This window comes from Crocodylus porosus, unplaced genomic scaffold, assembly GCF_001723895.1.
Source record: "Crocodylus porosus isolate Cpor-Errol unplaced genomic scaffold, CroPor_comp1, whole genome shotgun sequence".
Taxonomy (NCBI): Eukaryota; Metazoa; Chordata; order Crocodylia; family Crocodylidae; genus Crocodylus; species Crocodylus porosus.
In genome coordinates, this window is record NW_017728907.1 from 51,995,919 (window position 1) to 52,012,334 (window position 16,416).

The 16,416-nt window shown below is 39.5% G+C and overlaps 1 protein-coding gene across 1 annotated transcript in view; it reads right to left on the minus strand.

The window, feature by feature from the left end:
- Positions 1–6,095: 6,095 nt before the first annotated feature.
- The window catches only part of FAF1 (Fas associated factor 1), a 297,443-nt gene continuing 287,122 nt past the window's right edge, over positions 6,096–16,416 (minus strand). Inside the window, exon 19 of the mRNA XM_019531400.1 lies at positions 6,096–10,289. Within this exon, the coding sequence (XP_019386945.1) occupies positions 10,206–10,289 (84 nt within the window). The 3' untranslated portion in view covers positions 6,096–10,205. The remainder of the gene's footprint in view (positions 10,290–16,416) is intronic.

Here is a 16,416-nt window from a genome sequence, read left to right on the forward strand (position 1 = left end):
CGTGGCAAAAACTGAAATAACTGCGCGCGGGGCGGGGGGATAACAAGTAAATATTTCTGGTTTTTCTTCTGCCCTCCAGCCGCGCCCGGCGCCGGCCGCCCCGTCGGGGGAGGCGGTGTCCGGTCCGGGGGCCAGTGCGGAGCGGCGTCCCGCACCGGGCGCGGGGGCCGCCCCTCCTGCCCCGCGGCCGGCCCGGCTGTGCTGAGGGCAGGGAGAGCTGCTCTCCCACGCGCGGACAGTGCATGTGCGTGTATACATAGGTGTGCGTCTACACCCACACTCCCACCCCCTGGCCACACAGATACATACGCACTGTGCCTGTCTCCACACATACCTACCCCACCTCGATCAAGCGTATTTTATTTTATACAGATGATGTGTCCGTATCCAGCCCAGGAGCCCCTGTGAACCCAAGCCGCCTTCCCCAGATGTGACAGACCGGCTGGGCGGCCCCTGCCCCGCTGCCACCACTTACAGGCCGCTCCTGCTCTCACCCTGAACTGACGGCGCCAACAGAAAAGCAGCAGGGGGAACCGCAGCCTCTCAGACGCCACTCAGGGCGACTCAGGCCCAAAGCGATCCTGTTCACAGTGACTCAGGCAGAGATTTCCAGCAGCAGCAGGTAGGAGCTGCAGAAATAGCTGCGGAGACCTGCCAGGCTACAGGCCTCGGGGGCGAAAGCAGGGGCGCGAGGGTCCTCCCCTGTCGCGCGAGAGGGCCCAGAGCACACTTCTGTTGCTCAACTTGCATAGGAGGCGCTTTTCCTCCCGCTCCATCCTTGAGGAATTGATCCAGCTCATTAGGAGCAAATATAAAGATTCACAGTGACAGTTGAATTAGGCCCTACAAGCAAGAAGTAGAAAAGGATAAATTCTTGACTCACAGAACATTACAGGAGAAGTGATAATGAACATGGCATGTAAGTGACAGTGATTGTTCATAATGCAGAGAGCTTCGTTAACGGTGACTGAAATGAGGCCAAAAAGGGAAACATGAAGGCGACGAATTTCTGCAGATTTGAAACTGTGTGAAAGGGTTTGGCTGAAACGGAGAGGGAGAAAGCAGTGGCAGGGCAGGGCCGAGCAGAAAGAATTGCATGTTCTCAGATAGAAATTATACATTCCCTTTGGGCATAGCCCTTCGTTAGCAATGACTTGGAGGAAAGGTAGCGGGGAATGCAGCCAAACAACACTAGCCAGACTCAAAAGCCTTCTAAGCAAAAGACCAGGATAATAAAACAGGTACGATTTTGAGATGCGCAGACAGGCGGAACAGAGATTTAAAAGTGAGAGCTGCAGGAAGGAAGATCAGATTCCTGGTTTCTTTTCCTAATTCTGCCAGGGATTTGATGCTTGAATTCAGACAGGTCACTCAACTTCTCTACACTTCTGATTTTCCACGTGGAAAGTACATTGTTACTTTCCGAGAAGCCTCTCCCCCCAAGACTTCATAGCCCCTTCATGGCCGTTTTGAGACCTGAAGTATTAACTGGGTGTCAACACAGCGAGGGACTTGAAGAGGTGAGGGCTGCTCTGCTAGAATTTAATTCTTTGCAAACATGAAACCTTTCCGCAGTAGAAGCAAACCGGCCTGACGTCCAGCACAATCGAAAGAACTCCTCTTCTTCTTTCTTTCCGGGGGGCAGCACCCCGTGCATCCCTCAAGAATCATGTCGTTCCTATTGTTTTAGAAAGGACACGTGCATTTTCGGGAAACCCTCCATCTAAACGATTCTCTTGGCCTTTGTTGCGCCAGCCCGCCTGGCTGCTCTCCGACCGATGGCCATGCCCATGCCTAGTGCTGCCCTGATTTGAGGAACAAAGCCCCCCTTTCTGGTCACTGGGATCTTCTCCTTTTCTGGGATTTTACAGGCTCCAATTAACTTTGTAAGAAGAAGTGTGTTGACCTTCACTCTATTTTACTAACTTTGCCCCTGTATAATCCTGGGTAATTTCCTAGGTTTAGCTCAAAAAAGTTGACAAAGCATGGTGTTCTTGGTTTACTCCTCAGTGGATTTTTTAACTCCACTTTTTTGTTTATAAATGATTGGGCTGCTCTCTTCATCTCATCCCCCCCATTATACTCCATGAATGGAAGCAAAAGGCACATGGAGAAAAGCTATAAAAACAGGAGAAACTGCAATAAAAATAAAATCAGGTAACTTATGGTTCATCTGAAGAAAAAGGTTGGTGGGATTGCCCCTCTTAGCCCTTTCCTTCCCCAGTGTATCCATACCTCCAGCAACTGAAAAATAAGTTTCTTTTAAAATTGATGATTTCTAAATAATCATTAGCTCCAAGGGTCACCTGCTCTTTTGTCTTGGTTAACCACATGTGATTCTCAATTAGAAGTTGTTTCATTTTAAATGGTTAATGTAGATTAGCATATTGATAAAACTCCTGAAGATTTTACTGCCTGGCTCTAGGGGAGCTAGCATCATAGACTGAAATACTTAGTAACAAAAGTAATAATTAAAAATATAATATAAATAGAAAGTGTAGGAATTTGAAGAAAAAATGTACAAAATGTCATCTTTTTTGTATTTCAGACATTTTTGGGTTATGTGATAACAATTTCGCTAACTACTGATTTTCCTCATCTGTTGAACTAACTTAGTGATTTTCATCCTAAGGGTCATATATCATGTTTAATCCTACCTGTTAAATCTTCTTCTGATACCGGTTCCATTCTCTCAGGCATGATGCTTATTGCCATTTTAATGATGAACTTAAAAAAAATAAAACGAATAAATGATACGTTGACCGACACCTTTAAAATGACAAAAAAAGTTTATTTTTCCTCACGTTAGTGAAGTAATCAAGCAGCTGAATTTCTGACCTGAGGAGTCCTCAAAATAGTCACGTTTCCTGCAAAACGTAGCTCATTTCCTGAGGGCAGAGACCTGTATGCTCACTCTGGTTATAAGTTCCATCTCCGTTGCACGTAAAGCAGATTTTCTCTCTAGAAGATAACGCGGGAGCTGTAGAAGCATTCCCACTGTATCTGCTAGAGCGTGGGGATACTGGAAACCCATGCCCTTTTCCCATCCTTAAGCCTGGGGCTGGAAAGAAGAACAGTATTTTCCTTTTCTCCGTCAAGTCAAAATTTGTGTTCTTTATTGGAGACAGATGCAGACTTTAGCCAACTTTGTACCCCCTCCTCACCCCCAAATTCGGGCCAGCTTCCTAGCCTTGTGCAGCCCCTTTGGGCTGCTTTGTCATCTATGTATAGCCAGACTGGTGCTCTCTAGGCACTCCTCCCCGTACGAGGAGTCTGGGATATTATACACGACCCTCCGTGCCTACTGAAGGACGCTACGAGCACAAGGGTACATTCTGCCAAGAGCCTTTTAAACCCCTTTATGCGTTATGTCGATGTAAAGTGGGGAAGAGGGGTGTTGCACTGGGAGAAAAGAAGAGGACCTGGGGGCTACGGTCACTTTAGACAGAGTATGTGCCACTTCAAACCCAGCGTGCTTATTTTTTCACACCCCAGTTTTATACAGTGGAGCATCAGGGACCTTTTGTACCTTTGTCAATGAAATGACTCTGCCTCCCCTCTCAAAACAAACCGCGAGGAAGAGTTGTGGCCTTCGGCTCCTAAGAAATACTGAATAGCTTACACCGTGCAACGGGATCTTACAGAGACAGCCCTGGTGGATTTAAGGATAATATGTTATTCCCACATTCGAAGCCAACACAAGAGCGAACAGTTTTCTTTTGTGTCCAGCGTCTCAGTTGGACTTTTCTTCCTGTGTTAGATAGGATAGGAATGCATCGCTCAGTTTCGGGTTATATGAAAGTGAGTCTACGTGCAAGCATAATTTAGCCCCGTTGCAGGTCTGGTTCAGGCGACCTTTTGGGAACAAGACCTCGCATTCCTTTTTAGGAATTGTAATTTTTTTGGCCTGGAAGAACGTTCTCACCCTTTGGTTCAAAGAGTTGGTAACAGAATTTTCTGCTGTGCTTGAGCTATTATGGATAACATTCCTTTGAAAGAATGTACCGAGTATGAAATCTTCAGCCAGGCTTATTCTGTATTTAGAAACTCTGTATGAACTCCTTTTTTAGGGGCTTGATCATTATGAGTCCTTCTCCTTTATAGACACACCACCAGCTCGAAAATCTCCCTTCTGTCTGAGCAGAAAAAAATCTCTCTTCTGCCTGAGATTACTGTAACTGGAAGGAGTTGGCAAAAATGATTTTCTCACTTTTTTCCAGCTTGTTTGCTTAGTGTATTTGGCAGTACTTGACAAGCAGTCTGTTCTACTGTTCCTGTTTGGTAAGTTTGTGTTTTTTTTCTTGCAGGGAAGACCCTTTTGTGTTTAAAATGGCAGGCCAGACCATTTACAGGGAAAGGGAGGAGTGCAGGATAAATTTCAACTAGAAACGGAGCACACTGCATAGGAAAAGTAGGTCAGAAACAGTCAGGTTTTTTTAAATGTAGTAAGTTAAAAAAATAAGTGAGTAACGCCCCAGAATGCATCATGACAGTTTATTCTCAACAGTCCAGTTTCTGGTGTGCTGCTTTCATTTTATGTTCCTTTTGTTCCTCTGTTTTCTTCTCTGTACATTGCTTCTTCACCAGCCCGGCAACACAAAGAGGCCATTAAAGCTACCTTCACTGGATCCTTAAGGATTCAGTCTGCATATAGGGAATCATATTATTACTGGATGGCACTGAGTCAGCATATCGGTGTGAACACTTCCCATCTCCCAGCCTAACCAGTGCTGCAATCGTTGTACAGTCTTTAGGTGTCACAGTCATTTCTGCAACAGAGGTAACTGCGTACAACTTAGAGCAGCCTAATGGTTTCTCTAAGATGTACCGAAGCCAAACGAGTGCCAAGATGGCTCGAGGGTTACGAAGCTCACAGTGGAGGCACTTAGCCAGCTCTCCTCCAATCCTTTACTGAGAACAGCCAGAAAAATCTGGGTGTGTGTTTAGCTCTCTCAGTTGTTTCTGTTACCTACTGCTATTTGGTTTTAATAAAAAAGCTGGTGAAAACATATCGCAACTCATTTATTTTGAAAAGTCAGGAAAACTTTACAAAATGAAAAAAAATGTTTTGATGCCAGCAATTAAATAATGGGAACTGTGTAAAGGTTGTTACTGAACTATGCCAGAGACTGGAATGCAACATTTAGGGGTTTGCAAAGGGTGAAGTGGACACATCGGATGGATTATCGAATCTTGCATTTCTGAAGGGATCTAGACTGTTGTACCGATACAGAGATCATTCCACAAAACGACAAATGCAAGTTCCAAAAAGGTGGGAAGCTAAAACTAGAAATGGACCGCAACCCATGGGAGAAGGATGTCAGAAATTATGAATCAGAAAAAAAAATAGAATAGTAAGATTCTTGTTATTTTACTAAATAATCAAGGGGGGAAGCACTTGTAAAGACTGGAAAATTAGCTTCCAAGTCCAAATTAAATACTAAGAAATGCCAATTATAAACTCAAAACATGACAGCTATGAAAAAATTTGTGGAAGGGTTTTGAAGTATGCAGTTTGCAATGTTTGATGATACAGTCAGGCCAGCAACCACTGTTTTAAGAGTTTACTTTGACACTAAGTAGGGCATAAACAGAGACTGCTCAAACACACTCAAAAGTGAAACTATTCTCGCTCTGCATAATGCAAGCTGTCTTTACTTCAATGAGTAGGATTTGTAGACATATTGGGGAAAATGAGGATGTAAAGAACCCTCCAAAGCTCAAGGTCTCAAGGTCTGAATATCTGGACCCAACGCAGTGTCTAAAACCCAAACGATGGTTCTTTCAAGGGCAATCATTTGTTACATGCGCTGGCTAAGTGGCTTGGTGGAATAGAAACTGGTGAAGGAGCTCCATTATCTTTGAACTTGTTCCACTTAGAGGGATATGAGCTTGAATGCTAAGGAGCTGGTGGTTATCCAGGGCTGGGAGATTAAACCCAACCCCAAAATTGTGAGCCATCTGAAAGTTAGCTAGAGAATAAGGTCATTGAATCAAACTAGTAATGGATGGAATGATTCATCAGACTTGGTTGGAGAATTATGATACTGATGAGAGATGAATGCTTTTTACCCAAGAAGAATTCTCACTTAAGATTACTTTAATGTTTTTAATGTAAGCTTACAAAACCCCTCCACACCAGACTAAGAAACAATCAACAAATTGAAGTTAGAATGGACTGACTGTACAAAAAAAATTATGTAGACAACCTCAAAATATTAAATTGGTGAGACTTGAGGGGCAATGCAAAAGTTATACAGTTACTAATTGCCGAAACCAAATATGGTGTGACATGGGTTTCTCCAAACCATTAACAAAGTAAGGAATGTTAGCAGTGCTTGTATTTACTATGTAATCCTCCAATACTATGAAACCTTTGCAAAATTTATCCCATATTTAAACAGAGAAGCAGCTGTACCACAAAAGGACTTTCATGCCTAAGTCCAATCTAACATCCACTTCGGAAAAAAGACAAAAATAGCCACTGTAACAGGAACCAGTACCCAGGCCTTCCCTCCTTCCAGGCGAGTGCTCCGAGTCGTGCTCATTCTCTCTCTAGACCTCTGGCCCAATGACTCTTCAAGCAGCCCGTGCAAAGTTTCCATCAACAGGAGGCACGAAGCATCTACCACACCTGCATAATCCACTATTTGAGGGCCAAGGCGCTCTGCTGCCAGGGAAGACGCATAGGTTTGAATCCCTGGAGGCAGAGGGGGACTGAACCCACATCTACCACATCCTGAACGGAGGCGCCAACCACTGAACTGTTTTACGAGGGAAGAAACCCAGGGACCACCATGACTGCTTTGAAAGAACGGAGTGGGTCTCTCAGTCAATATTTGGACAAGGTTGAGGCACTTACCTGCACGACTGAGTTCTAGGCTGTGAAATCCTGAGCAGAGGAAGGCACCCCCGATGGCACTGAGAAAGGTGCCTAAGCCACAGAAAAGGGTAGGATTTACTTGTTAATAGTGTTTCCTCTTGGTTCCCCACTCACTCTGCTGCCCTTTGGCACCTGCCCCCTTTTGTGCTTTTGTAAGGAGCCTAAATCCCTTTGTGCCTAAATACCTAACTCGTGGCTGTGTATTTACCCATGGGGCCAGTCGCCTAACTCCCTCCCTGGATCTGGGCCTTGGAGACACCGTTTCTCTCCCACACATACACAAGAGGAGTGAAAGCATATCACGTTTTAAGCACAGGTAACGTACATTTTAGTAGGAACATTTCTGCAACTGCAAATTTATTTGATGTTTCTAATATCAATGAAAAGGTACACTTTTTTGAAAGCCGAAGTCCTGTTCTGCTACATTAAAAAAGTAGTTCTATTAAAAAAAGCCACCCTAAATACCCTCACTAAATTTAAAAGTGCAGATGAAGAGAATACAAATGAAACACTTGGGTTTTGCATACTCTCTAATATTGATTTAGAACAGCAATGCCAAAAGCAGGACGTTTCCTCAGAAGCCACAGAAAGAGCTCCAACTTCACCATAATGTGCTAAGGGTAATAGTCAAAGCCAGCACTTCGTTAATTAACAATAATTCCTTAAGATTTAATATTAATGCATTAATCACATTAATGATAATCCATTAATGAGGGAGCTAAAGATATAAAAGCAGAATCAGTGATATGCTCGGTAGTAACATTGTAACAGTTTTAGGGTTATAGTACATAACAAAATTAGTCTAAATAACGGCTGATGGATTAACTGTGCCGGCAGATCATATGATGTGAATACTTTGCCTGTTTTAGGGTAACAGAAAATGATGGCATAGGATACGGATTTATCTACACTGCAATAATTTTGCATTCTGGGCCTTATTGGAAAAAGGGACTCAAATCCAGAAGGTTGCTTTTCAGAATTAGCCCAACATCTTTAAGAACCCAAATCATAAACACTTTATTCAAACAGAATGATATACTTATCTGCAGTTCTGGAGAATGGATTTTTATACATTAGAAGAGGGCAGCAATATCACCACTTAAAACACTGTCCATTAATTATCACCACAACATTTTGATGATGGTAGTGTATACTGTGGTATGAGCAAGATGAGAAAAAAAATGCCAAACAAAAATTGGGGGGGATGAAGGGGGAGGGACAGGACTGGGAGCACTGACTTCAACAGGTTTAACAAATATTCAAGCCACATTTAATAACTTTATGAAACTAGTATCAAAGGAAAGAAAATATAGTCAAAATACAGAAATGAAGTTGAGTGAAAAAAAACATGATGAGATCAAAAAAAGTTAGAACAGATTAAATATAAAAAAAAAAGTTAACTAAAAGGGTGCTCTGCTGTATGCTGCAATATTTCAGCAACTCCTTTTAATATCCAGCTTAAAATGAAGAGCTAATCCGAAAAAGAAGAAAAGCTAAAACATCCCCTTTGAAATGGCTTTGGTGTGAATTGCAGTGCCTGCTTGTGGAAACAATGTCATTCTAGTTTGCAACCTATGTTAATTTTAGATTTGCTAGACTCATTTTTATCTGCGAGAGGCAGCACAAGATTTCAAGTCATGTGTCTGCACTTAGCTCTCCACTACACTTCTTTGCCATCCTCTTGATTATTATTTTGTGTTTGTGGACTCTAGATTATTAAAATTTCAAGCCTTTCGTGTCACATATACATCACTTCTAAAACTGTGATGATTCACTAATTGCAGAATTATCATAAAGATACAGTAAGGCTTTTCCCACTCTGAATTTTGCATTTTTTGTAAAGACAACAACATATCACCTTCATGATCACCATCCCTCCAAAAGAAAAAATGAAACGAAAACGAAAGGCGTTTACAATTTGACTCTGGTTAGTATAAAATGTTCAACTCAGCATTTAATCTGCTATGATAAAGAATATGAGCTACATGTTAACAAATGTGGAAATTAATATTCTAGGCTTTCAAAAATGAGTTTGATTAGTAGCCGATGTTTCTGCAATGCTATTGTATACTACTCTCATTGTGGGAGAGTGTAGTACACTTTCAGCCTAGATTTAAAAAAAATCAAAACTATGTTTTATGGTCTGTACTCATTCTATGGTTTAGGAATATATGGTACCATTTTTTTTTTCCACGTGAGGTACAAGATAATTGGTGCATACTTTTCAGACAATAGAACTGGATTTTTTGTTAAAGTCTGAGACCAGATCTGTAACCTATTGTTAAAATGTCAAAAGTGTGCAATAATAAGGCAGATTTCTTATTACATCATCTCTTTAGATACTTATTGTTGGGTGAACAAACAAGGTGCTTTAAAACAGCAGAGTAATAGGATACAAACAAGTGCCAGAGCAAAGGAAGAATGCAAAAATGGGAACTGCCATTTCTTCCACAATGAGGAATAAAGAACTTTTGTATCTGGTATTTGAAAGGTTTTAACAGCTGATATTCAATATCAGCTGATTCCTGAAGTGTTGGCAAGATACCAGATCTCTGGTACTGGCCCATTTCTAATATTTAAATATTCACATCATGCAATAAGCAGTTTCACACACTGCAATCTAATGGAAAATACTTTCTAAACTGAATCGGAACTGAGACCCAAAGCAGAACCAGTAAATAAATATCTTGCATATATGTCAAACTATATTCTTCAAACAAAACCTTACATCTTATCAAAGAAGTTGAAGGTACTAACAAAAAATTATATGCTTTCTACTATAATACTGTTAAATTTCCATGGCTGAAAATGTCCCATTTATTTATTTTTTTCTGCCTTTTTAAATTAGGTGGCAAAGTAGAAATTCAAACACAGAAATAAAATGCATATATATGAGAGCACTGGCTCAGCAAGATATCAAATATACAGCATTCTAGTGTCAAAAGTACAGGCAGAAATGTCCAAGATTTCTTGGTGAAAAGGGGGCATTTGAGGAGTAAAAATTCTACTTAACAATCACTCACATTTTAACAGTGCATTAATTATAACAAAAGCCAGATGATAAGTGAGCAACAGAGTCGTAATGTTCAGTGTTCATAGCAGAATAGTATCCTCTGCTCATTTAAACGAGGTTGGAAACATATACTCATGAATGTGGAAATTTAAGTAGCTATGTTTATTTTTTCAAGATTCTTGCAAGAGGCAGAGTTGTGACATTGAATTGAGTTAGATGACAGTACAAGGTGATTTTGATAGAAGCCTTTCTCCTGACACTGTGCCTCTGGCTTGTCAAAGGATTACTAGTCCTACAATCTGGTTCAAGCTATTCTTTTGCCTCGAGGAAGAGGGTTTCTTGAGGGTACAGTTTTACCTCCAGTAATGATTTATTTGGATCCAACTGAGTCACCTGTGAAGATAAAAAAAAAGAAAAGAACCTGGAGAGACATGTATAAATAGATTTCCTGCAAATTGTTATATTCAGCAATACAGCTTAATAGTCTCTGCAAAACTGTCTTAATTTCTGGCAGATGGATTCACAAATATCATTCCCCTTAGTCCCAATGGGAATTTGGTACATACATTACTTGTATATATACAGTTTCTTTATTTTAAACGACCTTCTACACATTCACTAAGAGGAAAGTAAATAACTCCTCTCAATCCTCTTCAGGGTAAATATATTTGTTTTTGGTCCAAGTTTCTGTTATTTTGATGGGTTCTGGTACACCACCGTGGGGGAAGGCAAAAGAACCGTTCCCAGGCAACTGCATTCCCAGCCCCGCATTTCATGTGAATCCTAAATGCTCACTTACTTCTGTGGAAGCGTTGAGTGTGCAAAAAGGCAGAACTATCGTATGTCCCTTAGGCCTTCATGCCCTGTTTCTGGAAAACACGGCCATGTTTTTAAGGCATTTAAGGTACCTAAACATGCAAACGGTGGAATTTCAATGGGTGCCAAGCACCAGGGCACTTCTGAATCTTTTTGTAGGCATCCATCTACAACGTTGTGTGTCAAGTATATTTAAAATTTGCACTGCAGAGCTCACTTGTGCCAGGTGCTGAGCACTGTCGACTGCCTTTTGCTTTTACTTTAGGCATACAGTAATCCCCACTGAAGCCATGTTAATATGAAGCACAAGCACATACTTAGTGGTTTGCTGAACTGGGGCTCTGGAAACCGTCCTACTTAGAGGCCTGGGCAGTTCGTATGGAATTAGTCTCTAGATCTGCACACGTGCGATTTCCCAACAACTACCACCCAAGGAAAGGTTTTACACATACAAACCGGTGGGGAGGAGACCACAGGCCTCCAGACAAGACACTCCTATATTGTAACTCCCTTTTTGTATACGACAACCGTCATATCTTTACAACAACAATGGCAAAGTCTTGTATAAATATTCAAATGCTAACTTTTACTTCATTGTTGTTGGAAATAATTCATTATACCTTTGCAACTTACTTCTGTTTGTTAACCCAGTTTTTAACAGTTTGCATTGTGCAAGTACACTAGTTTATTATTGGGGGCTTACTTATGAATAGCGCATTATTACTGTTATGCTAAAACAACACTGAAATGCATACAAACCTTAAAAGTATTATTATATCATGCCACTCACTAGTATAGCAGTATCATCTCATGCCACTACTTTTAAAGGAAAATTCCTTACTGACATAAATACTTAAGGAATGAGTATAGCCTTATTCTGAGATGCCATTTAGAAACGGTATGTATGTCTTTAGAATGGGATGCCTGTTTAGAAATGGTATTTCATATGTCTATGAAATCTATGAGTCTTGCTCATTACCAATTTGGTGCACTAACATGTTTTAAAAGGCAATTAAAAATTAAACTGACAATTTGCAAAATGACTCTAAAATGAGCAGAGTAAAAACGTTGCTAAGAAGAGGTAAAATATTTGCCTGTTACCTTGGTTGTAACTCTTTAATAGCGTACGGAACTTCATTTTAGTTCTCATTGTTTTATTACACATTTGCAGATGTTAATTTTACATTTTTTAAAGTATGTTCATCGCTTCCCTTATCCCATCTAATAAATCAATGCCATGCATTTCTGTAAGTGTAACACAACAAAAATATAGATAGATACATATATTTATTTCTTAAACTGGGATATATTTTCCTGTTTTTATATACCCTAGTTAGTTATCATTGAATGGTAGAGAGAAAAAAAAAATGGTAAAGACAACCTGACTCTTAAAACTCATTTTGGATTCCTGCTATCTATGCCCCAATGATGCATTCCTGCACAGATATAGTTTAAATTATTGAAAGGTTATCTTAGAAAGCAAACCTGTTATGTAAAAAAAAACAACCGAAGTAGTGCACTTAAATTTGTGATTACAGAATTATACTAATTAAGCACATTGTTGCTTTTTTTAATGCTTTAGTATTCTCCCCTACAGTCCATTGCACATAGGTACTGAAAGGGAAGTATATGGGGAGCTTTATAATTCCCAGCACAAAAAAGTACAGTTCACCTGAGAGAAGCAATTTTCTTTTTCTGTTCAGTTCAAGCCTGTATCTAATTAGATCCTCTCTCTTCAAATCCCACAACCCCTTTGTTGTAAAAACAAGAAAAGGTAGGTGAGGAGAGGGAGAGGGAGAGAGAGAGCGAGCAAGAGAGAGAGATCCTTTCCTGCATGGGGCAAAAACTGATTTAAAAAGCAAGGCAGGGTTAATGAACACTATCCTCCAGACTGTAACCAGATGGAAACTTATTATTCACTGGAGTGTAATTAATGATACACATCCTGATCAAAACTCCTGGGTTTACAAACTTGAATTACCTTAACAACGATGAACGATGTCCTTTTCTCAATTTCTTTATACTTAGGAGGTTAGTAAAAAGCAGTGTTGAGTACCTGCAGCAGTGCTGAGCGCTGTTTTTCACCCTTGATTTCAGTGTGCTGTTTTAATTCACTGAGGGACAGCAGAGTTTGTAAATGTTTACACCGTTACCCAATTAACTAACAATATGGCTCCTACATCTGTCAACAAACAAAGCTGTTGTTGCTTTGTTTTAGCTCCTTGGCATTTTCTGTTCATATGGGTCGCCATTGTACTTAATTATCACACCATAACCCTTCTGCAGCTTCTACTTTGTTATTTGTGGTTTGTAAATATGTTGTATATCACAAAGAATAGAAGCCTTGTTAGTGAACACACCTCTTACCAAAAGAAGCGGTTTGAATTGGTAAAGAAATTATTACATATAGGAATAATAGGCAAGGTATCTTGCAACTTGAAATGCATTTTAAAAGATTTGGATACCATGAGAGTTGTATACATAGAGAGATCAAACGCCCTAAAATGACTGTCACCAACAAAGGTGCGTCTGAGCCCACTGATCTCGTGGGATATATTCTGCCCAGTTGGCTTTACATGGCTACAGTTCCTTGGACTGCAAATCTTACTATATTAATTCAATTGATATAGCTTGTTATATTAACATAATATTAATACTGCCAATACAGTGTTCTTGTGTAATGGGTTTCATTCATCCTATTCTTGGGTGTCTGTAATATGTAAATCTGAAGACTACTGTATTTTACATATATTAAACGGAATTAAAATATTTCAAACACCTTGTTTATTGTTTAATCGTGACTTGGCACACATGGCACTGAGTCAGTAAAGCTCATACTTAATCCTAACACCTAACTAGTCGAATTCAACATTAAAACTATTCAGGCCCTTAAGATTTACTCCCATGCTTAAGTGACTTACTGTATTTGTTATTAAAATCCTCCTTAAGTGAAGCACTCAACACAAATATTTTTTAAGACATAATTTTCTTTTTATTTTTGAACCCTGTATCACCCAGATGCATGCAAGTTGCTCACTTGCAGTCAGAGATCTTTCACAAATTACTTGGTGATGAGAGCAGGCCAAGCAAACAGTAGGCCCCAATAAGGGAGTCAAGATAATGCTTTAAAAAAAATTCAGTGGTTTTGCAAAGGTTTAAGTATTTTATCTTATATGTGATACCCAAAGAGAGAACTAAGAAAAGGCTCTGTCAGCTGACCCAAATTGGGAGCAGGACTGAATATTTGGAAGCTAAAAGTACATCCAACTTGCTAATGTTCAAGCTGATAAAAACAGTATACAGGAAACTGGGCTAGTCTACACATGCACTTTAATATGCAGTAGTCTATTTTACTGTGCATTAAAATGGCACAAAAAATTGTGCTATTATGCGACTGCACAATAAAATAGGCTACTGCGCATTAAGCATCACCTAAAAAAGTGTGCACTTGCACTACTGTGTATTACGGCAACCTAATGCGCATTAATTTAGTACCTCACATTGGAGGTACTAAATGTAATGCCCATTAGGAAAAGCACATTAATGCATGTGTAGACATGCCCACTGAGGACTTTCTAATGCATATGTAGAAGCAAACATTGCTTGGACCATTAGTTGTTGGGCAGCGTTACTACCTGTGCAAACTTTAAAACTCAGAGCCAATTCCATTTCCACTTGCAGGACAAAACTCATCTCACCTTAAACTCTCACCTCCTCTAGCAAAATGACTGAAGTTGGGAAGAATAAATGGGCTGAATTTCCCTACTTTAAAATTGTGCAAGATCTTGCTATTGTTGCACAAACCAGAAAGCAGGCCCTCACTATAGTTGGTAGCAGTACATAAATGGATTTGTGAACAGAATTTTTTCTACCAGCTAGACAGTTTTCTAGTATTTTAGTTGTTGGTGCATTAAAATGTTAGTCTTTGATCTTCATTTAAAAAGCATAATTATATGAAATACAATACAGTTTGTAGTTCTCTGTTTCAGTTTAGCACATAGGAAATGCGTCCTTTTAACAGGTATTTATTTAAGAGAACTCTACAGCAGAGGTTCTCAAACTGTGGTCCGCCAACTACCACTGGATTTGTAGGGAAAAAAAAGTTCAAGAGGTCTGCCAAGACCCTCAGCAATTTTCAAGTGGTCCGTGAAAAAAAAGGTTTGAGAACCATTGCTCTACAGTAAATTAGTTCACCACACATGTTTTGGAAACACTGACCATTATCTTACACTGCTCTGGTATTAGCCATTTGACTGTAATAACATTATATCAGAATTAATTTTAGAGTGATTTGGGACTGGACGTATAAAGAAGCAAATTACAGTACTGGGACTTCTGCATTTCCTCTGCAAAAAAAATATTGAAATGTAGTGGTTATTTCCATTTTTATTAAAATTAAAAAAAAAAACCAAAACAAAAAAAACCAATTTGGGTGAATTCTGTGGGTTCATGGGAACCAGTCAAGGAAAGGCAAAAATGAACTCCCTAAACATACAGCTTTTCTGTTTCAACTGAGAATGTAAAATTAAAGAATTCTAATAACTGTTTTTTATAGCAAAAAAAAAAAAAATCTTTTTTTCCCCCCTCAAATCATTTTTGCCATATTTGTATCCTCACCTCAACTGACCTACATGTGTTGCTACATATTCACATTCTATACAGCTGTAAAGGTAAGGATCTTTACCCACCCAAACCCTGCAGGGAAAAGATAAAGAAAAACTGGCTTAATGCCCAGGAAAGCCATTTAAAAATAAGGAACTGAATATACAATTATTACGGCATGTCCATGAGACGTAAATATCACACCCTTCACCTCCCTCTACACTCCAAGACAAGGATCCAATTCTTGAGTAGCACAAACCTCTATACCACTTTCACACGCATGAATACATTTCCTGAATCTAATGGACAAAGAGTTCTTTTACTCTTTTCACTAATCCTCTAAGTATAAATGCAGTGGAAATTACTTAAATGCACACCTGGTAAAGGATTAAATCTGTTTAAAAAACTATATTTTTGGTATCACACACAAACAAATACAGTGAATCCTTTCTACCAGTTAAAATAATCATCTCTCTGTAAAAGGGTTATGTGGGTAATAGGTTCAACTATGGGCACAAATAGGCACCGTGTGTGTATTTTGTAGAAATATATGCAATTCGATTGGGTTTAGCAGAATTAATTAGAAAATAATTTTAATTACAGAAAATTATCATTAACCAGCTAGAAAAATATTATGTCCTATTCAGTAAAACAATCCTGGTCTTATAATAAAGAAAAAGCTTAAATCTAGACACATCAAGTCTCTAATATTGTTTTTAAACATATTTCTCTGATTTCTACATTCTTTTTAAAACACAACTTTAGATCAAACACACATTATATATATATTTACCAGCATTAGTACAGCAAAGACAGATGTGTTTTTACAGCATTTCCTTCCCCCCCACCCAAATTTCATTGTTTCCCCCCCCAAGTCCCATAATTTTCTAAGATTTTGGGGCAGCCCCTCAACTGCCAATGATTTCAGTGGAGCTTTAATATATACCAGCTGAGGGTCTAGGGCACAGATTCTGCTCCTCCAGGGTGTTGTGTGCCTGTCTGTATTACTCCCTCTCTAGAATGTAAGACAAGTAACGGAGGAATCAAGTCATCCTCCATGTTTTATACAGACCTGAACATTAGGGCTGAGAGAAGCTTCAGT